Source organism: Chanos chanos, chromosome 6, assembly GCF_902362185.1.
Source record: "Chanos chanos chromosome 6, fChaCha1.1, whole genome shotgun sequence".
In the NCBI taxonomy this organism is placed as follows: Eukaryota; Metazoa; Chordata; class Actinopteri; order Gonorynchiformes; family Chanidae; genus Chanos; species Chanos chanos.
Window position 1 is genome coordinate 14,787,935 of NC_044500.1, and position 19,074 is coordinate 14,807,008.

The 19,074-nt window shown below is 38.0% G+C and overlaps 1 protein-coding gene across 1 annotated transcript in view; it reads right to left on the bottom strand.

Annotated features, from left to right (window-relative positions):
* The window catches only part of ncam1b (neural cell adhesion molecule 1b), an 81,741-nt gene extending 63,156 nt beyond the window's left edge, over positions 1-18,585 (bottom strand). The window contains exons 1-2 of the mRNA XM_030778086.1: positions 18,557-18,585; positions 16,000-16,190 (exon numbers count right to left, since the gene is read on the bottom strand). Of these exons, the coding sequence (XP_030633946.1) occupies positions 16,000-16,190; positions 18,557-18,585 (220 nt within the window). The remainder of the gene's footprint in view (positions 1-15,999; positions 16,191-18,556) is intronic.
* Between the last annotated feature and the right edge of the window lie 489 nt (positions 18,586-19,074).

The window sequence follows — 19,074 nt, forward strand, 5'->3', positions numbered from 1 at the left end:
ACTACGCTTTTCATATGAAGAGTGCAAGGCTGAATCAATACTTTTAGATAAGATCAGCTTACTGCTCTACACTGTTTGCTACTTCAGAAGAGATAAGACATTGCATCCTCAGTTTATTCTGCAGTGCGAGAGTGATTTATCTCAAGCTTTCAATAGATCTTTCCCCCGCTCTAGATCTGTAAATACAAAAGAATAAACTTATCCCTGTGCAGAAACTTTTAGGTGGAAAAATATTGTGAATCAGGTTGAATGGTGGATTGTTTTTACAGCGTAGCCATGAATTCGCCACATGTTTGTTACAGGAATAAAGATAGGTTGTCATGAGGCTTCATATAATCTATGGAGATTTCATTCATGATAAAAATAAAGACCTCTATGTAGTTGACAACATGTATCTACTGTTAAACCCTGTTGCCTTCAGTTTTCAATTTCTTTAAGTGTTTGGCACTAAACAAGCACAAGAACTGTTGGGCAGAAATCCAAAAAAACCCAGTTGCAAGTAAATGCTACTAGCTCAGTGATGACAAACTAAAATTGAGCTGAGACTTTTATATCAGAATTATATGATATGAAACGATAACATAGCATTTCATAAAAACACACTGATACCCAAGCGCTTACGTTTATGGTAACAGGTACTGGAATTGTACTTCAGTACCGAGTTCTGTTAAGCACCATAAGCTTAACTGACAACAAAAAGCTGGATAGGATTGCTTTGCAGTGTTTCAGCATTATTAGATAGAAAGAAAGGGTTACCGGTGTCTGATGCAGTGGATTAACACTTTCCTCGTTTAATGGAGTAGGAAAATGCAAAACCCAGACTCAAATTATCAGAAAGAAACAGGGCTTACAGCCCAATTACATTAGTACTTGAAATGCACCCATGCTCCTTTGATAAATCCCTCTACAGACAGCGATTGATAATATCTAATGTTTTTATGTGTGCCACTGATATATCTAAAATGTTGAGCAACACGATGGCAAAAAATGAGATTTGGGGCTCTCCAGTGCAAAGGATTTATGAGTTTTGTCAGCATTCATTACTGCCATAGCCTTAAGGCAAAACAAGAAGAGTCCAACTATCTTGGCTCTGTGTCCTCAATGAAGCTCCCTAAAGAATTCAATGGCATAACGGTCACAAACACACACACACACACACACACACACAAATACAAACCCGGTCACAAACACATATACTCACACAAACATATACACACATTCACACAGACACACACACAAACACACACATACACACAAACACACACACATGCGTGCACGCAGACATGCACACCAGTCAACTAGTGAATGGGGATTTTAAGATCAGTTTTGTGGAGTAGGGACTAACAGGTACTCCTGGCGACGAGCACTGTAAAGAGAATTCATGAGCAGCCACCTAGTGTACTTCTTTGAGTGTGCTTTTATGTTTTATTTAGGGACTGTTAAAATAATGCTATACACAAAGGAGGCAACGGCTAACTGTTTTAATAGGCTTAAGGGGCTGAGGGGACTTAAGAATTTGTGAACCATATTCATTCTTGAGATGTGCTGTGCTGGCAACTACAAGGTATGAGTAAAATGTCTCTCAACTATTTAATGGCAATGCAAGATTTGATCACATTCTGAGACATCTGTTTGTAAAATTAACACTTGCATTGTTAAACAAAATATAACAACACTGTTATGAGAGGGGAGAAACAACATGAGGTTAAGAACTTCAAAGTGAGCTTTGGAATTTCTAGACTAAACTGTGAACGTATTATAGGCAAGACTTCCAATTATGCAATCTTGCAGAAGTATCACTCCACCGCTGACAGACAAAGCACTGCCGTTCCGTACACCTTCGTAAAGTAATAGAGCACAAGGGAGAACTGGCAGGCTGCCATGGATAATGATATCAAAAGTGAATTTGATGTGCAAAATTCAATCCACAGAGAGAAAACTGGCTGGTAGATTAAAATTAAGTTCTAAATGCTATGTGCTCGTTCTGTAGAATGAGGATTGACATAAACACTCTGAAAATAGATGGTACAATTAGATGTCGTTCTGGAAGCTCAGAACCATAAAGATGAAATGACATTCTCTTATATAGTTGTGCACACCCACTGATGTGTGTGCATGTGTGTGTGTGTGTGTGTGCGTGTGACCATAAAACATATTCATTGCTATAGTCAATGAAATAGCTATTGTTTCTAAGGTCATTACAAAGTGCATCATAAAAGGATAAGACAGTGAAGTTACTGTTTTTCTTGTACTGTCCCAGTTTTTCCATCTTTATTCCCAGTCACATGACTTCACACTTTGGCTTGCAGCACAACATATGTGCTGTTTATCATAACAGCATCTTTGGAAGTTACATAATAAAGGGACCACAGCTAATTTAATACACTGCAATCAATTTTCAACTTGATAGTGAAAACAAACAGTATAAAAACAATTATATTTAATTAATGTAAGACAACTATGAATGTGCTTCCTAAACAAGAGAATTTGAACTCCATGGAAATAGTCAGAGCAGTGAATCATCGCTAAATGAATCTTACATACAGGGAGTCTGGAAAAACGATAAGGCGGGGTTAGACTGGATTGCTTTTATTTTGCCTCGTTATTTTTTCTAGGTAATAACTAAACACTTAGTAACTACAACACACACACACACACACACACACATACACACACACACACACACACACACAAACACACACACACACACAACAGCATGAACGCAGGGAGAGAGAGAGAGGGAGAGAGAAAGAGAGCAGAGACTTAACGTGACAAACTGCCTCTTCTCCGCATTTGAAGAGGGGGCGCTCGTCCCGTACCAAATGCTGCTGTACTTTCAGCACGATTCCTATGCCCATGTCTTACAGATTGGGTTAGAAATTTCTTGGTGGCAACAAATCACTAGCATCTCAAAACTCATCAGTAAAAACAAATAAAACAGTAGATAAAACCGCTTCAAATCAACAGTCGAATTGTATTGTTTGTGTTAACTACTAATTCGTCGTCGATACAAATTTATTCAGTAAAATAAAACCAAGAAGCGGAATTCTGTACAATCTAAAAAACAATAATTTACAAAAAAGAATATTTGAATAACAACAACAACAACAACAGTAATAATAATAATAATAATAATAATAATAATAATAATAATAATAATAATAATAATAACAATAATCAATATTAAAGATCGTAATCACTGATAAATTCGTTCATCTATGAGAGACATTACAAACGTTAAAAGAAATTCTTTCTGCGGATGTCATTCCGTGTTTACTCCCTCCTTTTTCCGCATCTTATTATCCTAGGACCGTCTCTAGGTGATACAGCGCCGCCAGTCTGAAGCAGGTGTCCAACATGGCGATCTTGGGAAACGGACCTCTCTCTATTTCACTCTTTATCTACATTATTTTGGCGACGTTCCTATGCAAAGGTAAGGGTACAAACTTAACATGAATTAACATCGTCTATATCTGAATTTTCAGGTGAAAAACAGTTGCCTAAAGTGTGTAGATACACTTGCGCATTGGCTACCCTTGATGATGCTCTAAGTATGGCTGTTCGCAGCAACTACGGGTTTCTCAAATCTGTGCTTGTCAAATGTATCCTTATTTTTCTCCTCAAAATATACACACCGACTAGTTCTTTCCAAGCTTTACTGTAACATTAACTCAGTGATATGTTGTGACGCTCTGTATCCAAACACATTAGGATTTAATTGAGCATTTCACTGCAGGTAACTAATTTGTAGTGGAAAAGTATCCGAAGTGCTGTAAAGATGCAGACTCGCACAGTACAGTGAGCTTACATATAGCGGTTTAACAACGTCAACAAAAGGAAGTCAGCGCATAATACTGTACGTTGGACTAACCATTCAAATCTGTAATGCAATTCGACGCCGTGTCCTCCTGAGGAGGAAGAAGTTACCAATCCAAGTGTCGTCAAATAAACCCATTATGACTTCAGCATACGAGTTAGAGGAACTTGATCGGAAAGTCTACGTTTTCTCCGAGCTCAGCGTAGTCTCCGTAGAAGCCCGCATAGGGTGCTGCGATAGGGCTACTCTTATGAACGACTCAGAGCGATGTGTGAGTCAGTTGACCACTCGGAGCTTAAAACCTTTCGGTTTGATCCGGAGCAGTTCACTGTTATTTCTCTGATGGCACTCTGAAAAGTTTTGCACATGCAGTTGTATAAAAATGCAAATGTGATATAGGCTATGCATTCCATTAATCTTTTCAAAGAGGATCTTGCAATAGGTTACACTGTTTTGAATTTATCTGGGTATCGCCATTGTTTGGGAGAAAATGATTGTTTCATTAACTAAATCATACATCTGAATAAATGGTTCAAAAAGAAAACAACACATTTAACTATCCGTAGTTAACGACAAGCAAAGCTTTGTTGATGACATTGCATCTCAATCCAAATTGTAGGTTACCGTTTGGCAGTCTGTTGACGAGTTGTGGTTTACATCACAATATGCTCGTGATACTGTGGAATATCACTCAGCAACAGGTTATTACAAGAACTGCACACGAAAAACTAAATACTGCAACATTATATCAGATGTGTATGTTGTTTGCAGTGAATTATATTTAGTTGTAGCCACTGATGATATGGCATAGCCTTCACTTATGGTTATGCACTGCCGCGTTATGTGATCATCACTTAAGGACTTCTCGATAAGGGGACGCTAACCTACCACGTCTCGTTTCTAAACAGCCGTTTCACTAATGGTGTGTGGGCTCAGTTGTGTTAGGAGAATACATCAAGCAACAGCGTGCCTTGCAGCATTTGTGCAACTTTGCAGGCTGTTCATGATGACACTTTGAATGTGATGTAGGGTTTTGGGCTACAAATACGGTGTCTGCGACATTACCACAGTCTACTAAAGTAAATGTCATAGGATTATATTTCTCATTTACATCGTTTCAGTACGTGACATGTTTGTAGAGAACATCTTCCTGACATATCTGTAGAACACCCGCAACTCCTTGCATTTAATAACATCATAATAATTATAAATTATCAGAGGTATGGGTTACAGTAGGTTTGTTTCTGAAGGCAAATTATTAATGACAAGATATTCTAATGTGACGTATTCCCGTTTAACCAAATGCGTTTACGTTTTTAGCACGTGGGGTAGTTTGATAGGCAAATGTGCCTCGACAAAATCCCCAGCGGATATAAATATAATATGCACGACTTGCTTAGAGAAGTGTGGATCCCAGCATATCGTCCACTGAAACATGACATTCAGTGAAATATTTTTCTGTCTGTGCATTACGTTCATTTTGATAATTCGTAATAATAATTTACCTTTTTCTATTTAAAGCGATTGAATTTATAGCTCATTAGGCCTACATTATCTCTCTGCCTAATATGCCGTTCCGTAATTGCTAAATAATGCTCAGCACTATATTATATGGTCGTAGCAGATGGTCCTGTTGCTGGGAGGAAATGAGTAGGAATGCTAGTTTCAGCTTTTTAAATGGACTTTTGAGAAGGAGCCCAGTCTTCAGTAATGGCATCTTAGATCAACACAGTTCGGGAACTAACTGATTAAGTCATTCTCTACACCTTATCATATTACACTGATTGCTTGTAATTGCCAGTAACTGACAAATTAAAAGGATTACAGTAATGTTTCCTGGCGTGGAATTTCATGGTTCTTGTCATAGCAGAACACTACAGTAAATAAGTCTGTGCAAAATGTTTTTATCATACATAAAAAATCACAGTTATACTTCTTCTAATTACTTCAACATATACAATAACAGAGTATTATGCTACAGTTTAACCGTACAGCACTACAGAAGGTACATAACTTATGTAGGTTATATTTTACCATAATAAGGTATACAATAGAAATCTTGTGTACTGTATACACATCTTTGGCATAGACATGTAGCCCATGTTAAAAAAGTATATGCCAATGATATTGTACTAAAATCCAACTCCAATGAACATGCCATTAGTTTGAACGATACATTCTGCAATAAGTCTCAAAAGTCATGTTTCAAAAAAAAAAAAAAAGGTTAACATTCTTCAGTATTTGACTTACAAATTATCCTCACTAATTGGGTCTAGCCTTAGGTACTTGTCCTCCCTAAACGGCTTAAGATTTTCCTGTATCTCCTTTTTGCAGAATGTTGTAGGACAGTGTAACACATATTTGTGAACAATTTCAGACAGAATTTCAAACCACCCAAAATTTGTAGACCAACAATATTTTATGAAAATAACAACAAACCATGTGACGATGGGGTATTGTCGAAAGATATGTTGCCAGCACCAGTTACAGTCAAAACATGATGCTGTCAACCAAAAAAGAGACACAGTTTGATGGATACTAGCTGAGAACTTTGTAGTACTGCACAGTCAATTAGAGATAACAGATTGGAGGTAGACTCTGTGGAAAGAGAATGCTTCATTCATGACAGTGCAGGGGTAATGAGTGGGGAATCTGATGAGGGGATGAGAGGCCACGTCTGCAGTGATAAATATGTCATTGTTCTCACATTGCCCTGTCTTTCATGGACTGAACCTATTGTCTAACCCAATTGCCTGGCTGCCCAATTCATTTTCATTCCAACTAAAAGAATGAAGAAAAAAAGAGAGATGAGATTATTTTGTTTTTCAGGGCACCAAGTTCAAATTAGTCTGCTTCAAAGCACAGTCACAGAGCTCTATTTAACAGCAATGGGGCAATGCAATAGCATTGCAATAACATGTCACTATTGATCTCTCTTATCTGTTTCAGTTATTGTGAGCAACAAAGGAACATGACAGGCAATCTGTGTCACGTTCTGTGTGATGCCACCTGTCATACATATATAGAGTATTTTAGAAATGTATTTTCCATTCAGTGAACTGCCTTCTTACTGCTATGACTTCTAATATGTTACTCGAAAATCGGGCGAAGCAATGTATTAGAGAGACAGCTTCAAAACAATTTTCTTGTGTACATGTGTATATATTTCCAGTAACTCAAAGTGGACATCCATGCTTTGCAGGCTGCATGGATTGGCATAATCCACAAGGGTATCACACATCTTGTTCTTAATGGTGCTAGTAGATAAGTTTGGTCTATTTTTGCATAGACGAATTGTTTTTGGGTGTACGGTCTGTGTATTGATGTCCTACTTCATGACCCACTCCACTTGGAGAGTTGTCATGAAAAATAGTCAAAAAGCGTGAATGGCGGTATAAGCACGAAGCTCAGGGATGTGACCCACTTTATCACAGGACCATCGTTAGAGTGTTAAAGGTTTTCTTCTGTCCTTGAGTTCTTCTTAGTGCATCTGCTTCGACTGTTTTCAAATGAGTGACTGTCTCTGATCAATACACAGTTTCACCAATAGTAAGAAATGTAATTCTTCTGTACCTCTCGATTTCCTTCAAACATGTAATTTGCCACAGTCATGTACTCAAAATATTGCAAGTAGGGTTGGTACAAGCAAAGAGTCATGGAAGCATCTTGAATGCAACCCTAAGTGTGCAGATCAGATAACCATTGATCAGTCTAGATGGAGAGTGGAACTCCAGCTGTCTGTGCAAGGCACAGTGACCAATCAATAAGAGGTACAGATGGTGTCTCAGAGGGGAGGTGCTATTCAATAGAGCTGCTAAATACTTAAGAATGTCAGGACATTGAATACGCTGTGGTTAATCTCATTGCCTGAACCTAAATGAATAGCTGAGACAGCAACCTCTGTCTGCACAGCCATGGCTGCCATTACCATAATGTGATCTCTTGTTTATTTTGTGAAAAAGATGTTCCATTATTATTGTTATTTTTCATTATAGTCGTTATTTATTTATATCCTGTTGTATCAATAATTGCCACATTGATATGATCTTATAGAGGTAAACAACTATGATATATTTTATTGCTTTTGGGTTGTAAACAACCAGTAGACCAACATGTTTTTAGTGTCTCTTTATATACCAACATATTTTTAAACCATTATGAATCCTACTTCTGTCTGTATAACCCAACCTATCCACAGCACACAGAATTTTTCATTTAGACCTGCATACACACATCACCCAAACAGTTCTTGAGAGACATACTTGTATCAGAACACAGGGATAAACAGATTTTCAGAGAATATATCTCTTTATGTAGGGTATTAGCATCTTTGATTGATCAACTTGGCTTAGATGAACCATCTTAATTACTCCACAGCAATGGCACTTTACTTTGTCATTGTCAGTTGAATCAGGGCTGTGCAACCTAAGCAATAATATTAATTCAGTTAAATCAGCAGACTATTGATCTCCTTTCCTGTGGGAGTCAGGTGTCTGCCTAATGAAAAGTTCTCAGTGGTTGACTGAGAAACAACACACAGCAAGGCGTAGTCAGAACTCTCATACTGTAAGCCAGAGAATTGTGTCACACAAGCAGGCACAGGTTTGATTCATACATTGGTTTCTTGCAGGTTTGCTTGGTTTGTTATTGGGGTCTGAGACATTTGTGTGTAGCTGTGTGCTAAATTACTACTTTGCTACCATGCCTGCAGGCCTATGTTGAATTGGAAACCTGTGAACATCTGTGAGATATTCAGACTCAGATGCTAATGGATAGCCTGATGTCATCAGACTTTATCCTGATCTTTTTCCATTTTTCCCTCCAGCTATAGTGAGTAAGTGTTAATGTTGAATATTTTTGAGCTGACATCTTGTTATTTCCCTGCTCCCTACACTGTCAATGAAGCCATGTTATAATTGACTATTTTATGAGATGAAAAGAAAACAAGATGACAGGCCCACACATATTACACTTGAAGCTGCAAAACAATTAACTTTTTTTTTCTGTGATGCATTTAGAATAAATTCTAGTTATGTATTGTTGTTAAGTGGGCACATCACTGATAGCATCAAACATCTTGCAGTAGACATCATTGCTAGTGGGCATGTCAAACTTGTTCATGCATGTGAAAATTCCATGTCTTTCTGTAATTATGGACTTGCTTTCCATATTACCTCGCTAGATTGTGCCTGCTTGACTGCACCATTTGGATTTGTGGTATTTCATCAAAGATGAAGGCCAATTTCTTGGCCAAAGAAAACACATGCTTCCAAGGGGCATCCCTGTAAAAAATGGTTCTAAATTTCAGTATCAGTGGTCCCAGATTACTAATTTTTCCATAAATTAAAATGAACGTTTGAATTTGTGTAGGGACCAGCAGCTGTTGAAGACCTGTGGGGTTACCACTGTGGGAAAAATACCGCTTTGCATTATGATTGTAACTTAGAGGGAAAATGTGCTTCATGGCTATTGTCATGATGAAGTATTAATATTATAGGGACCTGTACTTGCTTAATTACTATATGCTGCAAAATGTATCTGTGTGTTAGAACAATGAGCATTTATTATGTAGAAGACAAGGCCTCTGTGTGTCTGCAACACCTGTGAGCGAGCACCAAATATCCTGTGCTCCATGGGAAAAATTATCTTATATACCTCCACACGTGTCCTTGAAAGTTTACCTCACTGTCTAAAAAGCTCTGCACTCCTTAACCACAACTGCACTTCATCTCTGAGGTGTGCTTCTCCCGCACGCATGTAATAAAGGAAAATGATTCATCACATCTGAAGTTTCTGACTGTTGTCTCTGAGAATTAGCAATTCTCATTACAGGGGACTCCAAATTTCCCTTACACCACGTGGATTGTTTAGTAGAAATTTAAGATGTAGATTAAGCTACAACTACTATACTACCACTCTGCATCCTCTAACCACTGCCTTTCTCATTTTGTCCATTCTCAGGATTCTAATTCAATTTCCAGTGATCAAAGGCATTGATTTCCTTTCTCAATGGCCGTAAATGTAATAGATGGTAATGGATCTTCAACAATAGTCAAATTTAGGCTCATTTCTTATATGTCTTACCCGGAAGTTTTAGTCAATTGATATTTGCCCCGCCTGAATTCTGAAGCCAGTTTTGTTTTGTTTTTATTCTATGTGAAAAGCTTTGTTGTTGTTGTGCTTGTCTGTGCATGCAAGTATTTAGAAATGAATTGCTTTCCAGAGCATACTGCAACTTTGAAGAAGCAGTAAACAGAGGTATTTCTCGTGCTAAACAACTAAAGAAACCTTTATTATACATTGTTAAAATAGCCTTGTTTCTCAGAGGGATGAATAATATTAAAAAAAAAAAACAGTTTATATAATATTCAATCATTATCTTGCTGTACAACACCATTTTTTGGTTTTAGAACTTATGACAGTATTTATTCAATCAAATTATCAATGTTTCTGCTGAACAGAATATTATGCACATATACATTGATAGTAATATCATATGCAGGGTGAATGTCTTTATAGCAGGTATAAAGTAAAGCACCGACTCATTGTCTGATCTGGAAGTATGAATGGAAAGGCATTTAATGATATTCACAGCCTCCATCTTAGCAGACGCACAGTATATCTAAATCCTCTTGTGACAGTTCATTAAATGAGTGAAAAGGCCAAACAAAATGAAAGTGGTAGCCAGAGAAGAAAACTCAGTTATTGGAAAACAGCACATGTTGTGGACTGGGAGCAAGTGGATGGCCTTTATCCATTTATGGTTTTAAGCAGATATGTAAATAAGTTTCCGGGGAAATTGTATGTCATTCATCCCCCTACCACCACCACCACACACACACCAAACCCAAGGCTAAACACCACAGGGTATGATGCTGGTTTTCAAGCACCGTGATTGGTCTTTGAGAAAGGTGTTGTTCGGACAATGGTTAATTCCCACTGACAGAAAAGAGGTTATCTTCGCTTTGGTAATTTGTTGGCTGCTGTGGAAGTTGGATTATTTGTAAAACCTCATTCAGCTCCTCACATGTTATCAGTCTTTAGAGACAGACAAAGAGACTGAGGTGCTAAGTAAGAAGGGGTTTTTTTTCCCCTTTATACGAAATAAGTTTCTGGGAGTCTGAGTGACTGAGAAATTCTGGAGCAAGCCTGCTGGTGTGAGTGTGAGCCTGAAGTTGAGTTGCAATGGGCTGCTGAAAATAACAGATGAAAATATCATACTTTTTATTTTGTGAAATAATATTCAGAGCACAAAACACTATGACTACCCTCTGGCTTTTAGCAGTTGTTCGCCAAGTGAGGATGGAATGGCTGCCATTTATCTCTTTATACTCGGCAAACCTGACATTAACATTCTCTAACTATATGTACTGTCAAATAATGAAAGCTTAAGATACATAATCATCTGGTGGCTGATAATTAAATCATTTGACAGGATAAGTTGCTGGCTATACTGGCATGTTGTGCTTTATGTATTTTATTGTTTTGTTTTGTTTTGTTTTGTTTTTTTGCCAGGACATTGAAATTGGTTATGACTGTGGGGCAAACATTAGATACCTGTAGGGGACACATGTCAGTCTGAAAAATACAAACCTATATCAATATATGACCATCTATTTCTTGCGTTTTTTTAGATCCTCCAAAATAAAACAAAGAGTTTTGTTGTTCTCTTAGTCTGGTATATTCATGTGATTAAAAGCTTTGTGAATGAAAATGTATGCAGAGGTATCATTCATGCTAGTTAGCATGATAGCTGATTTCTACAGATGTGCATGTGATGGCATGGACCTGATTGGTTCCTATGTAGGATGTTTCTGTGTTATGAGTGTTATGCTTATGGTACACTTTTCTTCATGCATTTGCAGATATAAATGAGTTATGAAGAATAACCATTAGCATGATGAATGACATGTCTTTAGAGCAAGGTATTCTTTGTTCAGTGATTATGTATAATTATGTATAATGATTTCTGAGACTCAAGAAGACATCGGTGTAACAGACAAAATGCATGTTTGCTTTTGTCTGCTGCCATTAGTCTTCTTTGAGCAAGTCACCTTAGGATATTCATCATTTTACTTTTCACTGACGTTAGTGCAGTCTCCCATGGCAAAACATCTCTGTCCTTTTTTGATAGCTCCGTACATTACTGTTGCTTGCCAGAGCAGCCATCAGACATTCACAATTGTCTAATTGTGGTATATTAAACCATCACAATGACATATCAGCTAGTCACAAAAATGCAAAGTGGTATGACAGCAGAGCTGTCCATTGTTTCTGAGAGGCCCGTAAGAGGGTTTGTGTTGCTTTGCGGATGTAATTAGAGCCAGAATTTATGGGCCCAATCAAGCTTTCAGTGAAGCAAGCTCTATTTGAAGGTGACATCAGGATACATTGTTTATGATGCAGACATACTGTCAAAGCCACAACAAGCCAGACACACTGTCACAACCCTTTTAGGGGAGACTGTCACCCTTTGGCTTTTAAATCATTATCAATCCAGCCAATTACATGATAGTTCATATGACAAATAGCCTTTGCATAACCTATTAATAGCTGAGTGTACTGAGGCACATTGGGAATGACACTGAAACCCTCAAGGCACTGGTTATATTTTACCCCCTACAAAAACAGATTGCATGTCTGCAAACCCGGCTGCCATTGCTCCTTGCCTATTGGTTCAACTGGGTAACACTGGCACTGTATAATGACATTTCAGCACTAAAACCTTTTTTTCATGTTTTCTTTATGTCTTCAACTTGCTTTTTTGATGTGACACTTGCGTACTTCTTCCAAATGTTTTCTTCCTTTTTCAACTTCAGTGTGGGCAACTGCTTTCCTGTCACTGTTACAGGGCCAACAGTCCAGCAGATAAAAAGTCCCTCTCAGACCTGGCCTGAATAATGATGAGCCCATCACCTTGATCTAGAAATGATCGAAGAGAAAACATCAAAGTCAAACTGAAATGCTGAAAAATTCAGCTAGTCTGGTGGTAAACAATTATAATTCCCTGTAATAGATTTTCTCTAAAAAAACCCCCAAAAAAACAAAGTTTGACAAGCTGAGAACTTGTCTTACGTGTCATTGTACTGCATGGGTACTTTGCCAACTGGGCAGCACAACTTCCTGCTCATTAGATTCTGAGATAAAGTCTGGCTTCGGGAAGATACACATAGCCCGTAGACTCCTTTCAAGGTAAGAACACATTTGTCTAATTATCCTAAAATGGTGGAGCTGTCCTTTAAGAGGACTACACCTCCCTGAATGAAGCTCATATACTCCTGCCAGATTCTCCCTGCCCAGGAGGACACGTAAGGATAAATTACAGCCACAGAACCTAAGCTCTCTGCCATGGCTGCATTTGCACCTGCAATTAATCAGCCATCACAAGAGAGCTCCTTACTGTCAGGCCAAGGGTTTTATTAGGGATGTCCTTTATGGGCTTTAATGAGACTTATATCTTCCTTGAGTATTTCATTTTCATAACATTGGCTGGCTGCTGTAACCTTGAGGTGAGGACAATCTTCACAAAGCGAAGCCTAGCTCTGGTCTGCTTTTTATGATTTGGACTCTCCTCTTTTTCATTCGCTGCTTTACTCCTGCAATCCAATTAGGTAGGTGAGGCTTTGCATCACAGATGTGTCTAATTATAGTTTCAATTATCTATCTTTTGTTTTGTTCATTTGTTCACATACTGCTACCTTTCAATCAAATACACTGTTTGTACTTGCCTTTTAGATGTTTATACTTTTGCCCTTGTGTTGCACTTAAGAAAATACAATGATTAATTGTTCTGTGTGTTTGATGCTAGCAGTAATTAAAAAGAAAAATCGGTCAAAGGGTGATGGCTTGACTTCTTCAGTTTTAATACAGGAGAACCAAGCAACTCAGTGGCCCCTCATTTTTTTTTTTATTCTTTTATCAACTTGGCTATCAAGGGTCAACACATTTTCTCTCTGCGTTTAGTATAATGTGTTTCAAAGTTATTACAAAGTTGCTTTAATGCCTATTTGTGTTAGTTATTCTTTGAGAGACACAGGGCCCAGTGCTCTGACCATACACATTGTAAAATTTCAAGTAAACAATTTTCTGTACTAAGAACAACAACTCCAAAAATACTTTGGGAATGGGTGGTTTCATCTAGAATCCTCCTTTTGCCACAAAGGCTGCCAGTGAAAAGGTTGAGAAGCCATCTGTCAGCATTTGTGGTCTGGTGCAGCAATCTGCTTTGGGCCGGTCGAGACTGCTTTTTCTCCGGTTACAGAGGATCACCCACCACTCAGACACCACAGTGAAGTAGTCCCTCTGTTATAAGACCAAGGAACAATTGGTCATCTAAGCATTATTGGGGAGGGTGCAAATGACATACTCTGCCTCACAATACATAACCAGAATGTAATCTCTCTGTTCTCGATTAATCTGTTCAGTATCAAAAAATAGTTTCACAAACCAAATTTATGATACGACTACTGCTAAGCACTACTGTTCAAATTCTGTACTGCTGCTTCACTGCACTACCTCTACTGCAGTTCTGTCCTGAGAATTACAGAGCATACACCCATAAACTTTGTATTACGGAACATAAAATCCGTAAGTGTTAGTTTTGTGTGAAGCTGTTCTGTGGGGAGATTTTTTTTTCCATTTCCACTGCGTTTCTCCGGTGTTGGCTCATCCCTGACACGTCAGTGGCACATCTTTTTAAGTTTTGCCGTAAGTTTTATTGATGGGTAACATGGAAAAAATATTGGCTAATAAAATTTTGTTTAATATCCCAATGGGTTAGTTTCATTAGGTGAATTGCAGTCATTCTTTTTTCTGCCTTTGGAGCATGTCTACAGTTTCTTTTTCTCAACAATCTGGAACTAATATTTCCTCTCTCTGTTATTTTGTACTTATCCCTGTATTTGCACAAGTTGTTTCTGAGCACCTCTAAGCATATGGCAGCCATATTGCTGATGCTAGTTAAACTTCAATCAGTTCCCTGACCATTTTGGTCAGTTTTTAAAGAAAGAAAAGAAAAAAAAAAAACAACAAAAAAACCCCAACAACATCTGGATTCATGTATTTGCCTACCAGTTGCAGAGTGGTCGATTATTAGAGTTGTCTGCATTCATGTGGTAGAGATACAATCATTTCATTTTGGGGGAGGTAAATTCTCAGACTCTGTATGTGGAATCAAAAGCTTTGATGTCATTTCATCTCATCTTGTCAGTGCTCACTACCTACCTCCTGCCCTCGTGACACCCAGTGGATTTCCAACAAATATGCAAATTGCACAGAGTATGTCCCTCTTCATTTATATATCGGTTGTCCTATTATTTACTGCCTTGTTTTGTGTTACTATAAAGCAATGTGATTTTTAGATGTTTGTAACATAGCGTATCTCATATACATATCAAACATTTCATTTTAAAACTTAGAAAATCAAATATATCTTGATAGTTTGATAATGCAGTCAGTGTGCAAATAAAAGAAAGAACGTAAGAGCATAACTACATCCCATCTGGTCATATTGAAATAGAAGGGTATTATTAAAATTGTGCCAGAGGGAAACACCCTGTATTTAGCTTGGTGTTGAGGTTGTGTGGTGATCAGAGGGTGTGTTCATGTGGTTTTTTTGTTTGAAATACAGCTCAAATTAGACCTTCAGCCTTGATCCATCCAACCCTCGGAGACCTCTCTGCTATGGTGTATATGTAAACAATTTCACATGTGCAGTCATCTCCTGACAAAAATAATAATGATTTGACCTTTTTGTGTTTGAACACAGAATGTCAATTCGAAATAGTTTTCCTTTCCTTTCATCCTCAAGTATAATGTCTCTTTTCTGTCTAAATCTTGTCAAAAGCAATTAAATTTCTAATGCAATTTTTATGTGATTACTAAAACTATTCATTGTGTAGAGTTCTACTCATATTTGAGGCTCTCATTCCTCAGCCCCTGACATGCTGGTCCCCCACATGATGCAATTCACTGAAATACGTTATTCCTTTGAACTTTGTCTTTCATATCAGTCTGCCAAATGTTCCTCGTTTCAGTTTTTTAATGATTCTTTGCCATAGAAAAACAGCTTAGCTGAGAACAATATAATAGCAGTATGAAGGATGTGTTTATGACCAAATTATGTTGTGAGTTTACATTCCTTTGTCTTTCTTGCTCCGGTGCTATTTTATTTATCAGCTAACGGTAGAAGGGATTGATGTCTAGGTGGAGCTTTGTGTCGTCTGTGAAGTTGGGAGTTGTTAGGTGTGGATGAGCTGAAGTTTGGCATGGGTCTGGTCGAGAAGGACCTTGAACGCTTGCATGCTTCATCTCCAGGTGGAGACGAGGAGGGGTGTCTGCCCACTGACCATTTGGGGGGGGTGGAGAACCTGCTCTGAGGAGGAGGGTCAACAGATGGAGTGGTGACACAGATTCCTTGCCCCTGATTCTGGGCTGAGGAGACTACCCATGCAGGAGGTCTGCTCCGGGCAGCAGTATTAGTCATGGTTCAGGGTGCTCTTCAGGAGAGATAAAACACATCACGCCCCAAAACCCATGCGCCACTCATATCATCACACTGGCAGGCACAAAAGTAAGAGAGATTAAAAAAAAGGAGGAAAAGAGAATGTTTTCAAATATCATTTTTATACATTCTAAAGTACTGCATTTCAAAAAGAACTCAAGAACTCCTTTTGAACACATAGCAGTAATGTAATGATTGAGCATTAAAATTATGTTTAAGCATATTCGTGCTTGTAAAATTATGATTCTCGGTGGAGTTCTTAGCCATTGCAAGTCTTTTTGATTCTTAATTATTTTCAAGCTCTCCTGGTACTTGACTCATATGAGGAGGTCAAACTGTTGGGCCAGGGGAAAAATGCACCATATTGCATACAGCTCTTCTGTTCTTCTGCAGCCCATGGCACAACTTGGGCAGGGATGGTTTGGACGACCCCCACTGATTCCACCACCTGTGATATTTTCCATGTCTGGAGGGGAAAGAGTTGGCACGGCCAGTGAAATCTCTCTTCATTTGTTTTACACCTCAACAAGAGTTTTGTTCCTACGAAATGAAGATAAACTCACAAGTTTGAACAATTTGTAGAATGATTCAATGCGTGACTGTTACTATATCTGCAAGTTCCTCCCTAATGTACCTTTGATGATAGATGGCAGGAATCAGTAGCTCTGAAATATGCAAACGTCCATATCCCATGTCATATCCCTTAACCAAAAACTTAACTAAATATAGATTCCTCTCTGCGCTAATATAAAAAGAAAAGTTAATTCATAATAGGCAGTCTTTACAGTGGCATGCAGCTTTAACTGAGAACATCTGAACCAAAAGGAGCTGCCAGAGCCTAAAATTTAGGCAGTGCGTGAATTGTCCGAGATAGAATTATATGTACACTCAAATGATGCTTTGTGATATTCTAAATATAGTTTTACATATGTTTTCAATAGGGATTGCTACAACAAAAAAAAGAAAACCATTTGGATCAGAGTTCCATCAATATTATTACTCGTTGTTCTCAGTTACTGCTGACAATATGCTCACATCTGGTGCTGTTTGTATAATGAAAATAGAAGATTTCATATGCATAGTCTTGTTCAACCAATAACGCATGAAAAATTAATGAAATTACACACATAGAGTACCAAGGCCTTGTTTATGGCTTTTTTTTAAATGAATGCAGTACTATTAATGTATTGTATATTCATTTGAGGCCAGAGATTCTTTATTTGGCCTTCAGTATAACATGTTTTGGCTTTGCTCTGTTTGGTAATGCCTTTTCAGACCAGTTAGCCTGCTTTTGGCTCACTGTTCTCACCAAACACATTCTGGCTCCCAGAATGTCAAGGTTTCCAATTTGACACTGGAAAAATGAAATATTTTGGTTTATTTTCTGTTCTTTCTTTCTTTCTTTCTTTCTTTCTTTCTTTCTTTCTTTCTTTTTTTACTGAAAGTTGTTATAAGATGCACTAGTACTTTTTTTTTATTTGTATTAGAATACGCATCGACACAACATGTCTCTAAAAACATGTAAGCAGCGTTGATAATATCGCGCACAAAATGACTCATGGTAGTGATGGTGTCATGTGAGTGGAAGTACTCTGGTCTTCTAATTGGAGCCACAGTTCTGAAAAACATGAGGAAATAATGGTCCAACAAGTGAGCGTAGCACAAACACAGAGGTTCTCATATATGTGTCTCCACAAAGGTTGGCACAGCTTGATGCTGCTTTTAGTTTTTGCTGTCTGACTGCTGATGAATCACCTTATTTGTTATGCAGTGTATGTCTGGCGCTTGGTTATAAATAAAATAATCACATCGTTTGCACAATGAAGTTTCTACCTCACTTCCCTCAGAGTATGATTATCTTATTAAAAGCATATCGTCTGGAAAATATACTGAGCAATTTGCATAATAATGGTTTTGCAGAATATATGAGTATGGGCTACGATATTGTACTTCCGTACAGCTTTTGTTTCCTTTCGCTTGTTTCTATTGTTTTCTTAGGGAATATTCCCCAGCTTTATTGTCAGTACAAAGCAGCAATAACAGTTTGTAAGTATAATATTCTAAGTAGAGTAAATCTCAGGGACACTGTGGTAGGTCACACCAGGTCCTCCTGGAGGGCCTGAGGCACCAGCAGCCTCACTCTGTCAGGTTTTTTTATTATTATTAATTGCCTTTGAGCAGAACGCCATGGGAAATACAGACAGGCAATGCGTTCCTCCGCGAATGTTTTGACTTACCTGTGAGACTTGTCATCCACGGCATCCATGTCCTTTATTGCTCCTTTGTAAGACAGCCATCAGAGACCACAGGACTGAAGTAGTCACAACATTACAACTCTTTAAAGTGCAAAATCTTTGTCAGTCCTTATTAGTTTAAACAGAATTTACTCTTTGCGTAACCTGTTGATTTTTGGATTAATAGACCCCTAGCCAGTTCACCTGGCCTTATCGGGTTTTAAACAGTCATGTGCTATTTCTTTAAATATTTAGGTAAATGAAACCTGTCTTCTTTGCTTAAGTATATGTCGTTTGACTAGTTTGCTTTTGTAATGCTTAATACAATGGTCTTGAGACTGAATTTTCTTAGAAAGGTAGTTCCTGCGTTTTATTATTCCAGCAAAATAAACTATTACAGTGTTTCCCCTTTTGATCCATCATATCTTAAAAGCCCCCCAACCTCCAACCAACACTGGAGCCTAGGGATGTTTGCTTGGCTTACTCTCAAACTCTAAACATTGTGTTGTTTTTTTGTTCAC